The sequence below is a fragment of the Vulpes lagopus genome, chromosome 8, assembly GCF_018345385.1.
Source record: "Vulpes lagopus strain Blue_001 chromosome 8, ASM1834538v1, whole genome shotgun sequence".
NCBI lineage: Eukaryota > Metazoa > Chordata > Mammalia > Carnivora > Canidae > Vulpes > Vulpes lagopus.
This window is the reverse complement of record NC_054831.1, coordinates 16425788-16443127: the sequence shown is the minus strand read 5'-3', so window position 1 is coordinate 16443127 and position 17340 is coordinate 16425788. Positions and strand designations below refer to the sequence as shown.

The 17340-nt window shown below is 39.9% G+C and overlaps 1 protein-coding gene across 2 annotated transcripts in view; it reads right to left on the bottom strand.

Annotated features, from left to right (window-relative positions):
• The window catches only part of PIWIL2 (piwi like RNA-mediated gene silencing 2), a 77454-nt gene that overhangs the window by 42852 nt on the left and 17262 nt on the right, over nt 1-17340 (bottom strand). For both annotated transcript variants that reach the window (XM_041767052.1, XM_041767053.1), the window contains exons 10-18: nt 13599-13787; nt 12882-12963; nt 11938-12027; nt 9804-9944; nt 5997-6110; nt 4594-4782; nt 2173-2274; nt 1463-1579; nt 809-897 (exon numbers count right to left, since the gene is read on the bottom strand). In XM_041767052.1, coding sequence (XP_041622986.1) covers nt 809-897; nt 1463-1579; nt 2173-2274; nt 4594-4782; nt 5997-6110; nt 9804-9944; nt 11938-12027; nt 12882-12963; nt 13599-13787 — 1113 coding nt within the window. The remainder of the gene's footprint in view (nt 1-808; nt 898-1462; nt 1580-2172; nt 2275-4593; nt 4783-5996; nt 6111-9803; nt 9945-11937; nt 12028-12881; nt 12964-13598; nt 13788-17340) is intronic.

Here is a 17340-nt window from a genome sequence, read left to right as displayed (position 1 = left end):
ACATGGTGACATAATATATATTATATACATATTTATATGTAAGTTTTTGTTTATTATATGTTTTATATATATTTATATTTTACACGTATAATATGTATTTTTATATGTCATACATAGAATATAAAAATATAGGCACAATTGTGGTCTTTGCAACAAAACTGCTTCCAACTGAAAAAATTTAACCACCTAGATATCCACCAACAGAGAACTAAACAGTGCTCCAACAAACAATAAATTCCATGCAGCAGTTAAAAAGAATTGCCTGAGATTTATTTGTATTGATAGAAAATGTCTGCAATATACGATTTAAGTACATAAAAAGAGTTGAGGAATAGTATAAATAGTAACATACCATTTTTACATATATGCACCACCTATATGTGTTCTATGCATATAAATGAAAATCTGAAAGTATATATACACATACATTAAACCTCTGGTGGTAGTTAATAAAAGATTTTCATGAGGAACTTTCACTTTCTAAATTTCTGCAGGTATCTGTATGAACATGCCTTGTTTTTACAATGAGAACAAAAAATCCCTCACTGCTGTGAGAGGGAACCCCACTAAGATACAGCCCCCATTCTGAAGATTATACCACAGCAGGGAAATAAACTTACAGATCTGACAAATTTGGGAAACAGATTACATAAGCTAATAGAAAGATAAAGGAAAAAAGAGCTTAGCATACTTTTGTAAAGTATACTATTCTATAACAAAAAATTCAAAAAGTATTTGCTAAATTTGTAGTAAGATTAGGCATCAAAATGAGGTAACCAAACAAAACGGCATTATGAGTAGTACTTACAGATTGATGCTCGCAACAAAGCCAACCACTGAGCGCATGCCTCGGCTAGGGTCATGGTAAACATCCATCCCAATCACCATTAATTGTTTCTGGGTTAGAAAACAAAAACAAGCAATCCATCCTCCCATCTTTTTATTATCTGCCCCTCAAAAGCAAAACACGAAAATAAATTCTGGGAAAAGGAAAGACTAAAATCAACCTTTTTTTTTTTTAAACACTAGGAAGAAGTCGGAAATCTAGAATAGAATCAGCACACTTTTTCTGTAAAGAACTACACAGTAAATATCGTTGGGCTCTGTGAACCACACAGTCTCTGTAGGAACTATTCAATTCCATTTGTCATTAACAGCACAAAGAGCAGCCATCGCTAGTCTGTAAAGAAATATGGCTGTATTCAAATAAAACTTCATTTAAGGACACTGAAAGTGGAATTTCATATAATTTTCATGTGTCAGGAAATATTAGTCTTATTTTTATTGGTTTCAGGTATTTGAAGTTATAAAAACCATACTCAGTACGTGGGCTCTACAAAATCAGGCCATGAACCATTTAGACTACTAAGCATGGAAAATAGATAACTCTATACGGAAAATAAGGAAAACAACTAGGTAGGAATCTCTGAAGAGCTAAATTGAATGAAGACACATCACTCACCAGAGGAATATCCACTCCCCAGAGCTCACCACCTAATTTACAATTAATCTGAAGTAAAATTTTCTGGGCCACACTCCGAAGCCTGGTTGGCTGACCAATGGTTCGGACATTGATGACCTATAACAAAAGGGTGTGGGGAAAGAAGACACTATCAGCCTGTCAGACAATGTAAAAGAAGCCTGATGTACACACAACATTTAAGAAACCCCAGTTAGCAGATAATACACTTTGCACAACTAGTTCTAATTCTAGGATTTCCATGCAGGAATGCACAAGTGTGAGTGTGCAAGCACATTTGCACGCACGCACACACACCACAAACACAAATCAAAATAAAAGAACCACCAAAAAAACAAACTTTCAAAAGAATCTCATACAGAATAAAAAAAATTTTAAACCCACTTAGGAAAAACAGCTTTCCCCTTTTAGAGTGAAGCCTACACTCTTAGAACCCAATCATGTGAGACCGCCCAGCAGCTCAGGCACTTGAACCAGCCAAAGTAACTCATTTGGAAACATGAAGGCAGCATTTATAAAGAGCATCTGCTCTTAACCAGGCTACTCTAATAAGGGGAATGTTCCACTGGAAGGGTTACACATGATGGCTTCTAATAGTTACTTCAGTTTTTCTGAACACCTGAATCCCTCTTTTCAAAGACTCGAGGGAGGCTAGACTTTCCATCCATGCCTCCTGCCCAGCTCCCACTCACCTGTGAGGGCACAGGAGCCTGCACACAGCACAGCTTTTTAATAGCCCCATAGAGATCGTCACGTGTGCCCATGATGATGCAAACAACCATCTGTATCTTCCCCTTGAGGAGATAAAGTACATAAAAGTCAGGCTTTGGAATTCTCAGGGGATCCTGACAGGGTTCCAGCTGGGGGCAGTGTAAGAGCCTGCAAAGTCATAGTACCTTTAAGGCAGAGGGGGACAGGAAAAAAGAGGGTAGATTGTTCCAACCCCAAATAGGTCCTTGAACCTTTGTTGGGTTCAGGGCTTCTTTGCATATGTACACAAAATATCTAGAGCCAGTCCTTACTACCTGACTTCGTTCTGCCTAAAGTTGCCTAAAAAGGTAGGTTTGAACATTTGCAAGGGTTACCTAGTTGCTGCTTTCAATTCCCTATAATGCTTTCCACCACTCTCTTCAGTAAGTTAAGCACCTTATTAACATTCATGCCACAAAACTGAGATACCACAAGAAAGCATTCAGAGCCAAACACAAATAGACGAAGCTATTGCCAAATCCGTAAGTGGCTCTTCCTAATTCTATGGTTAGGAGAGAGAATGACATTGCCAGCAGTGTATCTCATATAAGCATCCCTGACCCATCTGTTTAAGAGATCCAACACTGGAAACAGGATCTTTCAAAGTCTGAATAAAGAAAAGTAGCACTTAAGTGAAATGAAGTGCCAATCCTTTATGCAAGAACAGCTATTAATAGTAAATTAATAATATATTATTCCAAATCAAGATTAGTGTTAGATTAAGACTTCTGTGAGAACACACATTCCAGCAATCACATCAAAGAGCTTCCAAAGTCACACAGAACACACTGGGAGCCTATGGGCTGGACCTATCAAACACAAGTAGCTTTTTAGCCCCTAGAGTACTTACTCACAACTCTGGTTGTGGGTTTAGTAATTTTAAATTTTATTTTTTTAAAGATTTTATTTATTTATTCATGAGAGAGACACACACACATAGAGGCAGAGACATAGGCAAAGGGAGAAGCAGGCTCCATGCAGGGAGCCCGATGTGGGACTCAATCCCAGGACTCCAGGATCATGCCCTGAGCCAAAGGCAGATGCTCAACCACTGAGCCACCCAGACATCCCTTTTTTTTTTATTTTTTTAAGTAGGCTCCATGCCCAGTGTGGGGCCTGAACTCATGACCCTGAGATCAAGGGTCATATGCTCTACCAATTGAATCTGCCAGGTGCCCCCTGCCCTGCTTTTTAAAATTAACATCTAAACATAAGGAAGAGCACATACACACAAATCCAGATTTTTTGCTTCTACTGAAAAATAAATAAATTAAAAATCAACTTGATAATGGTGTGCTTTCATCTGCAGTCATGTGGTTTACTCTCTTTAGTTCACTAGGTCCCCTCCTAGCCCACTTCAGTTGTTTGTGTTATTCACCTGATTCCCGCAGACATCTGAGTCTATGACCCCTAACAAATAATAAAGCAGTATGCCCTAAAGACAACAGAGACAAGACCAATATGAATTAAGTTTGGTAAATGTGATGAATAAGCCTCATATCCATGCTGCAGGAAAACTGATGGCAGTACACTCTCCTAAAAGAACATGGCAAGTGGGGAGATGGGGGCACTGATGTACTACACTGCGTTGTTCTTTTGAAAGCACAGCAAAATTATCAATGATCAGGCCCAGGGAGAGGCCATGGCAGACTACAAGCCCGGGAAACCAGGAGGAAATTACTAAGAGAGACAGAACACGACGGTGGTGCTATGGGTGATAACCCAGAGTCAAGGATCAGAGAGATCCTAAGAAGATCTCACTCTAGTACTCATCCCACAAGAATGGATCCTTCAAGTCAAAGGACTAATTACTTCCAAAAACTTTTCCTCTGCTTTTGTGCCTTCCTGAAGCTTCTTTCTCTGTTTTGCGCACAGGTAAGAACTACAGGCCTGAACTACTGAGTTATGAGTCCCATGACCTGCTTAGCTCCAGGGGTCCTGATCAGCTGTCAGGACTGGGCTGATGGGCCAGATGCCAAGTTCATCACCAGCACAATTCAAATCTTAAGCCAGACCAGACTGTGACAGCTCAGTACTGAATCGTGCAAAATGGCACCAGGCCCAGAAAGTTGCTTTCTGAGCACAACATGTTCTATATAGATAACGAACTAAAGTTAAGTCAGCTACTCTCTCTGTTAATTACATGAAAAAACACCAGAGTGAGTGAGGCTGCAAGCAAAAGAATGAGAGAAGCAGAACAAATCAAGGGGCATAAGGACTACTTATATCTAGTTCAATATTTAATGTGTATGTAAGACACAGGTTTCTCAGGCATCATAAGCATACTGATAACCAAAATAATTTAAAATCAAGTATTCAAGTATTTTAAAACATTTTAAAATATACTCAAATTAATTTATTACCTCAACTCCTAGCATGGACTGAATGGTTCTGACGTAGGTCTCTATTCGATCATCCTTTAGTTCAACCCAGGCTGGTGGGCTCATGCGCATACCAATGGGGCCAGCTATCTTCTCCAACATGTTAACCAGTTCTCTGGCCTGATCCATTGCTCTCTTTGGGTAAAACAGTGCCCAGAAATGCATGGGGACCTAGGAATAACCACAAGCTATTTTTAGCACTTCCCACAGCTTAGACACTCCAAAACCAAACCCAGGAGGTATTATTGTAGAGAATAAATTGCTTTTAGCTTTGAGTCCTTTCTGATTTAATTCCTGTAGCTAACACAGATGTATGTGATAAGTAAACTGGGGAATACTCTCACAGTGGAATACTATGCAGCAATGAGAATGAAAGACCTACAACCATACCTAAAAATATGCCCACCAATGCAAGGCTGAAGAAATGAAGCCAGACATAATAGAATATATGCCATATGGTTTCATGTATAAATCAAGTACAAAAAACAAAAGAATCTATCCTGTTAAAATGAGGAAAGCGATTAGTTACTCTTGCAGTTTTTAAAGGTGAGAGGTAGATAGTAAGGAGGAGCAGGAGGGATGGCTTATAGGGCATTAGTAAAGTTATCTTTTTTATTTTTATTTTTTTTAAAGTTGTCTTTTTTTTTTTTAAGATTTTTTATTTATTCATAGACACACACAGAGAGAGAGAGAGAGAGAGAGAGAGGCAGAGACACAGGCGGAGGGAGAAGCAGGCTCCACGCAGAGAGCCTGACATGGGACTCGATCCAGGGTCTCCAGGATCACGCCCTGGGCTGCAGGCGGCGCTAAACCGCTGAGCCACCGGGGCTGCCCAAAGTTATCTTTTTTAACCCTTGACTGGATTCCACAGGTCTATAAACCTTTGAAAATTCTTTTAAGTATACTTTTTCTTTAAACATATTTCAATAAAAAGTTTGAGAAACAGATGTGTGTACTTTATGCATGGCCAAAAAGACCAGGTTAGCCAAAAACATTTAAAAATAATTATATATCATTCTGTTCTTTAGTTCCCTGGGTGGGGGTACTATTTAAATTATACTTCATGGATAAAAACATCTTCCAGGAACCCCCAGGGAAAAGCGGGGGAAGATAAAGGAAGATAAAAGGGAGAGTGGGTAATAGGTTGGCACAATATGAATTACCATAGCAACCTATTTCCTTTTCCTAAGTCTATGGCCAACCGAAGTTCTTACCTCTAAAAACTCATCAGTTTGCTCTATTTAAAGGAACCCTGTTTAGTAGATAATTCAGGATGGGAATTCAGTTGGTACTCTCAAAAAGAAGATACTGAGTCATTCCTGCACCCTAATTTCCATACTTATTGGAATACTGGTCTTCTCTTCACCACTTCAAAAGTCACTTACAGTCAAGATGGAAAGGTCTCTGGTTACTTCCTTAATCCAGTTTAGTTCCTGAGATGTGATAAATGAAGTATTTCTTAAGTTAATTCTTTCCATTGGCAGAACACGTCCTTCGATCTAAATAGAAAACAAAGTTACACCTGACATGAGCCATCTACAAACACAATTTAGGAAAGAACAATGACACTGTCTTGGGTCTGGTCAACTCCACTATGTAAACCTGTCCCTGTTATAACTTCTAAGAATGGCACAAAATGAAACTCCTAGCCGTGAGTCCAGGCCAATAAAACTCTGGACAAATATAGGTAAAATTTTTATAGGCATGGCTCTTTAATTACTGAAGCTTCCAACAATGTCTCCCAAGGAAGGGATTAGAAAGCATTGCTTCTTTAGAAGTAGAGAATGTCTGTAAAACAACTATAATTTCAAGATAAATAAGAAAATAATATTTTAAGGGACCAATTTAAAGTAAAAAACTAAAAGTAAAATTTCTTAAGAAGGCTGAACATAAACTATACCTTAAAAAGAAAAACCAGGGAATCCCTAGGTGGCTTAGAGGTTTAGTGCCTGCCTTCCACCTAGGATGTGATCCTGGAGACCCGGGATTGAGTCCCACATCGGGCTCCCTGCATGGAGCCTGCTTCTCCCTCTGCCTGTGTCTGTGCCTCTCTGTGTGTGTGTCTCTCATGAATAAATAAAATCTTAAAAAAAAAAAAAAACAAAACAGAAAGAAAAGGCATAACAAAAGAATAAATTAAAGTTAGGAATAAGTCACTCAAATCTAAATATGCAAAAATAGGAAGATAGTAAAGTCGATGATATAACAACATGATGGACTATTTTGCAATCATTAAAACCACTTTTTTTTAAAGATTTTATTTATTTATTCATGAGACACACACACAGAGAGAGGCGGGAGATAGGCAAAGGGAGAAGCAGGTTCCATGCAGGAACCTGATGTGGGACTTGATCCTGGGACTACGGGATCACGCCCTGAGCCAAAAGCAGATGCTCAACACTGAGCCACCCAGGTGTCCCTTAAAACCACCTTCTAACTACACGTAATATGATGCCGTTTTTACAAAAAATAAATAGTAATATACCTATCATAAAAACTGAATGAGTCTATACTTAGTAGTGATTATTTCTGGGGATGTGCAATTATAGGGGATTTTTACTTTCTATGATTTCTACCATTTGTTTATTAAAAAATAACACTGTGGCACTGGCTGGCTCAATCGGTTAAGCATCCAACACTTGATTTTGGCTCAGGTCATGATCTTAGGGTTGTGAGATCAAGTCCCACGTCAGGTTCAGTGCTCAGCAGGCAGTCTACTTGAGATTTTCTCCCTCCCTTCTGCCCCTCCCCTCACTTTTGCACAGGCACATGCTAGCTCTCTCTCTCCCCCATTCTCTTAAATAAATAAATCTTAAAAAAAAAAAACTTATATGACCCCAAAAAATTTAATGAGCTTATAAACATAAATAACAATGCCCACATTAGCAATAGTGTAAGGAATCCAACTCATGATATGAAGTAAAAAATTTTTGAGCCTTTCTAGAAGGCAACTGACCAATAAGAATAAAAGTCCTAAAAATATAAATGTCCCCTGCCCTAAAAATTCCACTTCCATAAATCTGACTATGAAAATAAACATTACAAAGACCTAGTTACTAAGGCTGTTCACTGAATAACTGTTTCTAATAAAAAAAAATACTAAATTCAATTTTTAATGTGAAGGAATAGAAAAATGTTAATAAACTATCTGAATGGAAGCCATTAAAATATTTTGAAAGATATTAAATGACATGGAAAACCATTCTAAATATATTGAGGGGGGGAAAAGGAAACCATATGAACACATGCTGTGTGAGTATGCATAAGCATGCAAGCATGCACATGTACACACACACACACACACAAATCTACTGAAGAGTATGTACAAAAATGTTAACAGTGGTTGTTCTGAAATAGATGAACTTTCTTTTCTTCTTTGGCTTATGTTTTCTACATTTTCAAGTTAACATTTACTAACAAAAACTCATGTTTAAAGTATAACATTAAATAAATGCAAACCCATATAGGATATAATCACAGCCTTGTATTTATTTATTTATTTATTTATTTTTTAATTTTTTATTTATTTATGATAGTCACAGAGAGAGAGAGAGAGAGGCAGAGACACAGGCGGAGGGAGAAGCAGGCTCCATGCACCGGGAGCCTGACGTGGGATTCGATCCCGGGTCTCCAGGATCGCGCCCTGGGCCAAAGGCAAGCGCCAAACCGCTGCGCCACCCAGGGATCCCTAATCACAGCCTTGTAAGGAAAAGATTTATTTTTACAGGAAAAATGTGTGGGGGAATGAAATACACTGAAATATTTTTCATATATATCTAAAATAAATCACTAAGATATCATCTTTGGATCATTAAATTACTGTATTTTTATTTCTTTGTTTTTTGTTTGTTTGTTTGTTTTTACTTTTTATTTATTCATAAGAGATAGAGAAAGGCAGTGACCTAGGCAGAGGGAGAAGCAGGCTCCTTATCCCTGTAGGGAGCCTGATGTGGGACTCAATCGCAGGACCCCAGGATGACGATCTGGGCTAAAGGCAGACACTCAACCAGTGAACCACCCAGGTGCCCCTCTATGCTTTTTTGTAAGGTTTCAACATTTTCCTTATTAACTATCCATTATTTTTATTAAAAAAAAGTTAACAAGGAGTCAATTCAGAGTGCAAGGAACTAGAGAAAAGACAGAATTATTTTAGTATAACCTCAAAAGAAAGGTGAAAAGTAGTGATAGCTAATGTTTACTGAGCACTTGCTATATGTCACGTATTATGCTAAAGATGCTACCATTTAAATTCTTATCACTCAACTATTATCCTCATTTTACAGATAAACTAAGAGATGCTAAGCAATTTGCTCAAAGTAACTAAGATGGCAACTGGCTGAGCTGAGATTCAAAGCCAATAAGTGGACACCAGAGGCGAAGGACTCCACCACCATCTCATACTGCCTCTGTCCCATGGGTTACACCACACAAAATACAACCTAGCAGACTCAGACAAAATGCAGGCAGAAAGGGCCACAGGAAAATTAGATGGTGTAAGTCTGATACTCTATGCTTACAGAAAGAATGACAGTAGTGTATTCAAAGAATCACTAGTTATTGGGAAAGAAAAATACCAAACATACAAAACCTTAGAAATTATTTAGATTGGAAAACTGAACATGAGGTAAAAGTTTTAAAAAATTTATATATTTTTTTAGGTGGTCAGGAGAGTGCATGTGAGCATCAGGATGGGTAGAAGAGGAGGAGGAATGTCAAGCAGAATTCCATGAGAATGAATGAATGAATGAATGAATAAATAAATAAATAAATAAATAAATAAGAATTCCCAATGAGTGCAGAGCTCAACAGCGCAACTTGACTTCACAACCCTGAGATCATGACCTGAGCCAAAATCAAGAGTCAGATGCTTAACCAACTGAGGCACCCAAGCACCCCAATAATGAGGTAAATTTTAAGTTGATATTCCTTCTGCTATCTATTTGATTAAAAATTAACAGCTCATATCCCTGCAAAATACAGAAGAAAAATCTTTAACCCTGCAAAATACAGAAGAAAAATCTTTAAGAGATACTAATCAATTAGGAGAAGGAAATTTAAATATTATGACTAGGGCCTCCTCACCCCAAAAAAAAGTCCAAAATAAAGACAAGACAGGAAGCTATCACCTACTTTCACTAAGCTCTGAAAATAGCTGGTCACCACGGTTTCCTACTTGGCCACATCCAGTTTACCTTATGTACATCCTTCTGCAGATAGAGTCCCCAGCGTGCCAGTTCATTGCTGGCTGTCTCATTCTTTGAAATTCTCTGCAGCAAGCATTCCAAAGCATTATGGTGCTGTTTGGGGCTCAGGTTAATCTGCTGGGTCAGATCCTAAATAGATTTAAAATGGAGATAATAAAAGTATTAGTATCTCCAATACGAAGTTAAACCCCAATATAACTAAAACATTTCCAAAAGAAAACCTCTTTTCCACTGAAATCTATAGACATTTTCAAATACCTCCAAAGATTTTAATAAACATGACTCAGGAATGTGAAATATATGCTTAAAAATTTAATCATAAAAGAATTGAAATGTTGTTTTTTTCACCCACATTACAGCTAAATCTTATCTCTTTCTTAAAACTATGTTCTGAATTTAAAATTCCCAAGAAATTCGGGGGCACCTGGGTGGCACAGTCAGTTAAGTGTCTCCCTTTGGCTCAGGTCCTGATCCCACCAGGGTCCTGGGATCCAGCCCCACATGGGGCTCCCCTGCTCAGCAGGGTGTCTGCTTCTCCCTCTCCTTCTGCCCCTCCCCCTCTCTCAAATAAATAAATCAAAACTTTTATTTAAAAAAAATGTATTTATTCACGAGAGACACAGGCAAAGAGAGGAGAAGTAGGCCCCATGCAGGGAGCCTGATGTGGGACTCCATCCTGGGACTCGGATCACGCCCTGAGCCGAAAGGCTGTCGCTCAACCACTGAGCCACCCAGGTGTCCCTTTAATTTTTTTTAAGCTTTTTATTTATTTCTTCATGAGAGACACATAGTGAGAGAGGCAGAGACATAAGCAGAGAGAGAAGCAGGTTTCCTGTAGGGAGCCTGATGCGGGACTTGATCCCAGGACCCCAGGGATCACGACCTGAGCCAAAGATAGACACTCAACCACTGAGCCACCCAGGTGCCCCAATAAATAAAAACTTAAAAAAAAAAAAAAAAACCTAAGAAAGTCTATGAAACAGGAGAAAAGGGAGCTTGATTACACCAATTTATTATTTGGAAAAAATAGGGGGAAAAAATGTCCTGTACTAGGCACAGAGCCAAACATAACAGAATGGAAAACCACATCCACTCTTCTATTTCATGTCCTACTACTACTGTATCTAATGTCATCCTAAGACTCTTTTCTGTCCAGTGCTTGGTCTATAATATATGCTTTTTAATGTTATTGTTAAATGAATACTTAAATGTGTATATGAAGATTCTGAATCACGTATGTGAGTTCTTTATTCTTCTGGGACTACAGAACTATACAGTTATTGTTCCCTGTGAGGCAGTCATTACCGCCAGTCTACGGGGCTGTACAGATAGCCCTGTGATCATAAAGTCATTAGGTGATTGAGTGTTGTAAGGAAGGAGCCTTGACCTACATGTTAAATGGAAAAGGGACGAAGGTAAACATGAAAGAAATCTCTTACAGGAATGCTAAGCTTCACTTCAGGCTCTTTATGATGTTCTGAAAATAGTCTGTGGCAGCGGAGACAGGCATGGGTCCAAGGGTAACAGACATGCTCTAGGAGAGTGAGGAAGCACAGAAGCTCAAGTGTGGAAAGCCCCAAGTGCTGCAGACAGAGTGGAGGTGAAGGGCTCCGGCTCCAGATTCGTGCTGCTGCCCACGTCTGCGCTTCTCAGACATTTCCTATGGGGACCAAGCCCAACATCTCCTGGACACTCCACACCCCATGAGATAAACTTCTATCCTTTTACCTCAGTCTCTGACTTATTAATTACTTTTTTGCTACATTATCTCCTCACCCCTTTAAATAGACTGAAGGCTTGTAAGAATGCTAGAAAAACTCAAGGCTCTCAAAGAACCTCACTTGTGATCATATGACCAGTTTACAGTCATCTATCTAATAAGGGTGAAGACAATTACTTGTTTCCTTTTCCCTTATAATTCAGTCACTCTACTGTGCCGACAATCTTCCAAAGGGAGGCTCTGATCAGCTTCTTCACAGTGAATGGGAAAGGACACAGGGCATGTTTTAGAGACAACTGGAGCCTGGAAGAACAGACCTGCCCAGGTGATAACACAAGCCTGCCCAGGTCTAGCTCAAGCTGTTAGTGAAAAGGCCTTCCATTCAACACAGGCATTTCTCACCTTCATGGCTCTGAAGTCCTTCTTCATCTTCTCAGGGATTCCAGTCATGAATGAAAGCTCAGGCAGCAGCAGGATTTCACCTTTTAGCAGCTTTGAAGAGAGAACGGGGAGGAAAAATAAAGCACCAAAGATGGTCTTGTTCTCCTGACCTGACAAGACATGCCATGCCCAGGGCTGGGCCTGCGGGGACATAATTGGTACACTAGGGAACATAAAACCTCAGAAAAGAAGGCAGTGAAATACTGCAAGTATTTTAACCTTTTCCCCTCAGTCACAATATTATAAGCTTGTTATATTAAGTAAAAGGAAAATGTTGAAATGGTCAAAAAAAAGGGGAAAAACTAGGAAAAATAATAACTGTCCTCTTAGACCTCCAGACAAGCTAAGGCCTCCAGATCTTATCTTAGCTGGGTGATTTTCAGCCATACTCATTTAAGACAGAAGAGTTGTTGTCAAGGCACTTTCCCCTGGCTCCTGGCCCGGTTAAATGTCTCTCTTCCCTAACGGATCTAGTGTTTTAATCTTAGCAGAAAATAATTCTCTTTATTCCTTAACCTGACTTGCTTATATGGATACTTAGCTCCTCATTATGGGGATTTCAAAAGCAAATCCTGGGGATCCCTGGGTGGCTCAGCGGTTCAGCGCCTGCCTTTAGCCCGGGTCATGATCCTGGAGACCTGGGATCGAGTCCCAGGTCGGGCTCCCTGCATGGAGCCTGCTTCTCCCTCTGGCTGTGTTTCTGCCCCCCCCCACATCATGAATAAATAAATGAAATCTAAAAAAAAAAACAAATGCTACCATGTTAAGTGGCACCTCTGGCTAGAGACAATCCTGCACAGTTTTCCCCAACCACACTGTAACTCTGCTTCATGGCTCCCAGCACCACAGATGAAGAACTTAAGCTACAAGTACAAATCTAATTACCCCTCCCCCCGCCAACTCACCATCCCTTGGTTCTGTCTCTCGCTGGGCCTGTGGATCAGCAGTGGTTGGTCCTCTTCCTTAATTGTGATTCCATAGTTTTTGCTAGACCAGGACAGAGGCAGAAGCAGGAAAGCATTTCAGAAACAGCATCACTAAATGGAGGAGAAATCATCTAACAGTCCAGAGAAAATTTTGCTTAAAACCACAACAGGTTGGGGGCGCTTGAGTGGCTCAGTTAAGCATCCAACTCTTGATTTCAACTCAGGTCATGATCTCAGGATTGTGAGATCGAGCACCAAATCAGGCTTCACAAAGTCTGCTTGGGATTCTCTCTCTCTCTGCCCCTCCCCCTGCTCCTCTGCACTCCCTTCACCCTCAAATAAATCAATCTTAAAAAACTGCATCAGGTTGAAAGGCTTGGGCAACTGAAAAGGCAAAATGATAGTCAAGTGATTAGGGATTTGAACTTAATCTCTCCAACCAGACTTCTACTTAAATCAACAAAAGAAATATAATTCAAAACCTTGGTATTAATTTATAAAGTAATTTCCAAAATTACTAAATGAAACTTTAAGTCAAATCCCACAAACAAGTTCATTCAATCTTGACAGCATTACCAATCTATTATCGTAAAAGTGTCCCACTGTAGGCTACTATGGAACTCAACATTCTGCTAGAGAATGGCAGACTACATCCCACACCCACCCGAAGGCCCAAGCCCAGTCTCTACTTTCCACCTGTAGTATTCCAAAAATGTGATCTCCTTTCCATCAGACATTGTGAAGCTATCTTTTGGTGTCTTATTCCAGTCCACATCATCAATACGATAGGTACGATTGTTGTATCTGGTTATAACAATATTGCCAACCAAAAGCTTAGTGCACTCATCCTGGAAGTTTTCTTTGTTCTGCTGATAAATGGCATGCCTTTGGAAAGAAACAAGAGACTTTTGAATCATATTTGTATTCACAGAGCACAATGAAAAGGCTGGAGGATGCAAACAAGTACTTCAGGGGTATGATCGCAGCCATATAGCAACAAAAGGCTCCAGTTGTCTCTTTTGAGAGACATGACTCATCTCTTTTTGACATTACCAAAATATCCAAAATTAATAAAAAATAGTGAAAAGAGGGGTGCCTGGGTCAGTTAAGTGTCTGCCTTTGGCTCAAGTGAGGATCTCACGGTCCTGGGAGGAGCCCTGCATCAGGCTTCCTGCTGAGTGGAGAGTCTGCTTCTCCCTCTCCATCTCTCTCCTCACATCCCTGCTCGTGCTCGCTCACATGTGCTCTCTAATAAATAAAATCTTTAAAAACAAAATAGTGAAGAGATAAAAGTCAAACTAAAAACAACTACAAATTAATAACATTCAGTTTGCCTTTGAATAAAGTATTTTAATCATCAAAATAATTATTTTGTATCATCATCATTAGGATAGTCTACAGAAGGACAACAAAACATTTTTTAAACTATATTTGCCCTTTTTAGCTAACAGAAATACCTATTACAAATCCCTATTATTAGACAGTCCTGGTGAAGATGCTAAAGATGCAGACGAACAGATTCACTATAGTTAAATGTACCCTCGCCATAAACTCTAAACAGTGCCATGAATAAGCCGACACAGGAAATTCACAGGAACCATGTCTGAATATGCCTAGGGAGTCAAGGAACATTGACAGAAGAAGCTGATGCTTGAAGGAGCAGTCTGCCAAGCAGAAACACTGGGGCAGAGGAATGAGTGACACTCCAGGCAGAGGCAGCAATATGCAGGAGATGAGCAGCAATCTGGGGATGGGGAGGGCAAGGACATTGAAGAGGGATAGAAGATGGTGTAAGTACAGGCCAAAGACAGGCAGGGACCAAATCTGAACGTCCTCCTAAGTCAAGGAACAGAGTTTGGACTTTCTTCTGTGGGTCAGGGTCACCCAGGGTATATTCTTCAAAAACACTGGTCCCTTGATAGGTTGTGAGGAGGTGTGAAAAAGGTTCCACAATCAAAAAAGTGGAGTCCACTCTGCATATTATAAAGCCTGTCTAGAGACTCACAATGTACATATGCACCTCAGGCTGCTAAAGAAACATATTTACCTCCGATGTATTTAACCACAGATTCCTCCCACTCTTTACTTCTAACCTCACTGAACAAACATTTATGGTCCTTCTGGGCAATTATAGTATCCTACAGAACTCGCCCTAAGAAAGATTAAGTAAGTGATGAAAAACCATCAGAGACTTTAAGCAGTTCAACCCTGACGACAGACCCTGGAGCCAATGCCTGAGTTCAAATCTTGTGTCTTCCACTTACTAGCCTGTGAAACTCAGAGAGCTACTGCTCTTTGTGCCTTGGTTTCCTCATGTGAAAGTGGGGTCAGTGAAAGCACCTAACTCACAGTGTTGAGAGAACGCAACTGTATAGACCCAAAACAGTGAGAACTGTACCCCTCGTACAGAGAACAGAACTGTATGTTTGCAAATATCATCTCCATCATGATCATCAGTACCTGATACATGCCAGATGCAGTGTGTGTGTGTGTGTGTGTGTGAGAGAGAGAGAGAGAGAGAGAGAGAGAGAGCGCGCACGCGCTTATTCTGTCTGCCAGGTTAAATACAGAAGAGAAATGGCTATAAAGATAAATTCACTACAGGGGCACCTGGAGAGCTTAGTCAGGTAAGCCTCTGATTCTTGATTTTAACTTAGCTCATGATTTCAGGGTCATGAAATCGAGCTTGACGCCAGGCACTGAGCATGGAGACTGCTCAAGACTCTGTCTCCCTCTGCAACCCTCCAACTTGTGTGTGCACTCTCTCCCCCCAAAAAAGTAGGTTAACTATATATGTGGTTGTGGAAGTCAAAAGAAACCACTACTATACAATCCATATCCAAACACTTTTTAACTTGTAATTTATTTTCAGAACTCATAATGCTAGTTTTTAATATTCTCTTACCTAATTCCTTTCCCCTGATCCCTGTTTTTTCCATCAGAAAATGTAGGAAGACATGGAGGAAGAAGGCACAATCAAGAAAAAGCTAAAACGGGATGAGGAACGCAGGAGATAAACAATATAGACCTGAATCCTGTCATTCCAACATTCAACATTGGAAAGTAGATAGAAATCAATGATTTTTAACTACATCTATTTCACTTTGATTTCTAAATGCTGGGATTAAAATTAAAAAAAATTTTTTTAAATCACACTGAGGACAGCCCGGGTGGCTCAGCAGTTTAGCGCCACCTTCAGCCCAAGGCATGATCCTGGAGACCCGGGATCGGGTCCCACATCGGGCTCCCTGCATGCAGCCTGCTTCTCCCTCTGTCTCTGCCTCTCTCTGTGTCTCTCATGAATAAATAAATAAAATTAAAAAAAAAAAAAAGAATCATATGATAGATTACCCCCCCCCTTTTTTTTTCAGTCTGGCTTGTTTTCGGTATGATTTTTTTTTTTTTAAAGATTTTATTTAAAAAAAAAAAAAAAAAAGATTTTATTTATTCATGAGACACACACAAAGAGAGGGAGGCAGACAAACAGGCAGAGGGAGAAGCAGGCTCCATGCAGGGTGCTCGACCTGGGACTCGATCTCAGGACTCCAGGATCATGCCCTAGGCCAAAAGGCAGGTGCTAAACCGCTGAGCCACCCAGGGATCCCCTATCATATGATTCTAAATATAGAAAATTCTAAACGATGCACGCTAATCTCTAGTAACAGAAAGCAGACCAGTGTGTGCTGCCTATTGTGGACAAAGGAGAACAAAGGTAGAAAGAGATCTGAAAGAGACATAAGTAAATTTTGAGTGGGCAATGGATACGCTCATTATCTTCATTGTGATGTTATGTTGGTATATAAATAAGTTAAAACTCATCAAATTGGGGGTGTCTGGGTGGTTCAGTGGGTTAAGCGTCTGCCTTTAGCTCAGGTCGTGATCCTAGGGTTCTAAGATCAAGCCCCACATCAGGCTCCCTGCTCAGTGGGGAGCCTGCTTCTCCTGCTCCCTGCCCCTTGTTCTTACACTCTTTCAGATAAATAAATAAAATCCAAACAAAAACCTCATCAGATTGTAAGCTTTAAAAATATGAGATTTTTCATGTCAATTGTGCCTTACTAAATCTGAAAAAAGAAATTAATGGAATAGAAGACCCTGATGAGAGTAAAATACAAATTAGGACTGAGTGCCAATAATGGTGCCAATAATTACCAGTGACATTTCAAGTTAGTGGGGGAAAAATGGATAAGAACCAGGGCACCCAAAAAAAAAAAAAAAAAAAAAAAAAAAAAAAAAAAAAGAACCAGGGCACCCTGGGCAGCCCGGGTGGCTCAGCAGTTTTAGTGCCGCCCTCAGCCCAGGGCCTGATCCTGGAGTCCTGGGATCGAGTCACAGGTCAGGCTCTCTGCGTGAAGCCTGCTTCTCCCTCTGCCTGTGTCTCTGCCTCTCTCTGTCTCTCTCACGAATAAATAAAATCTTTAAAAAAAAAAAAAAAAAA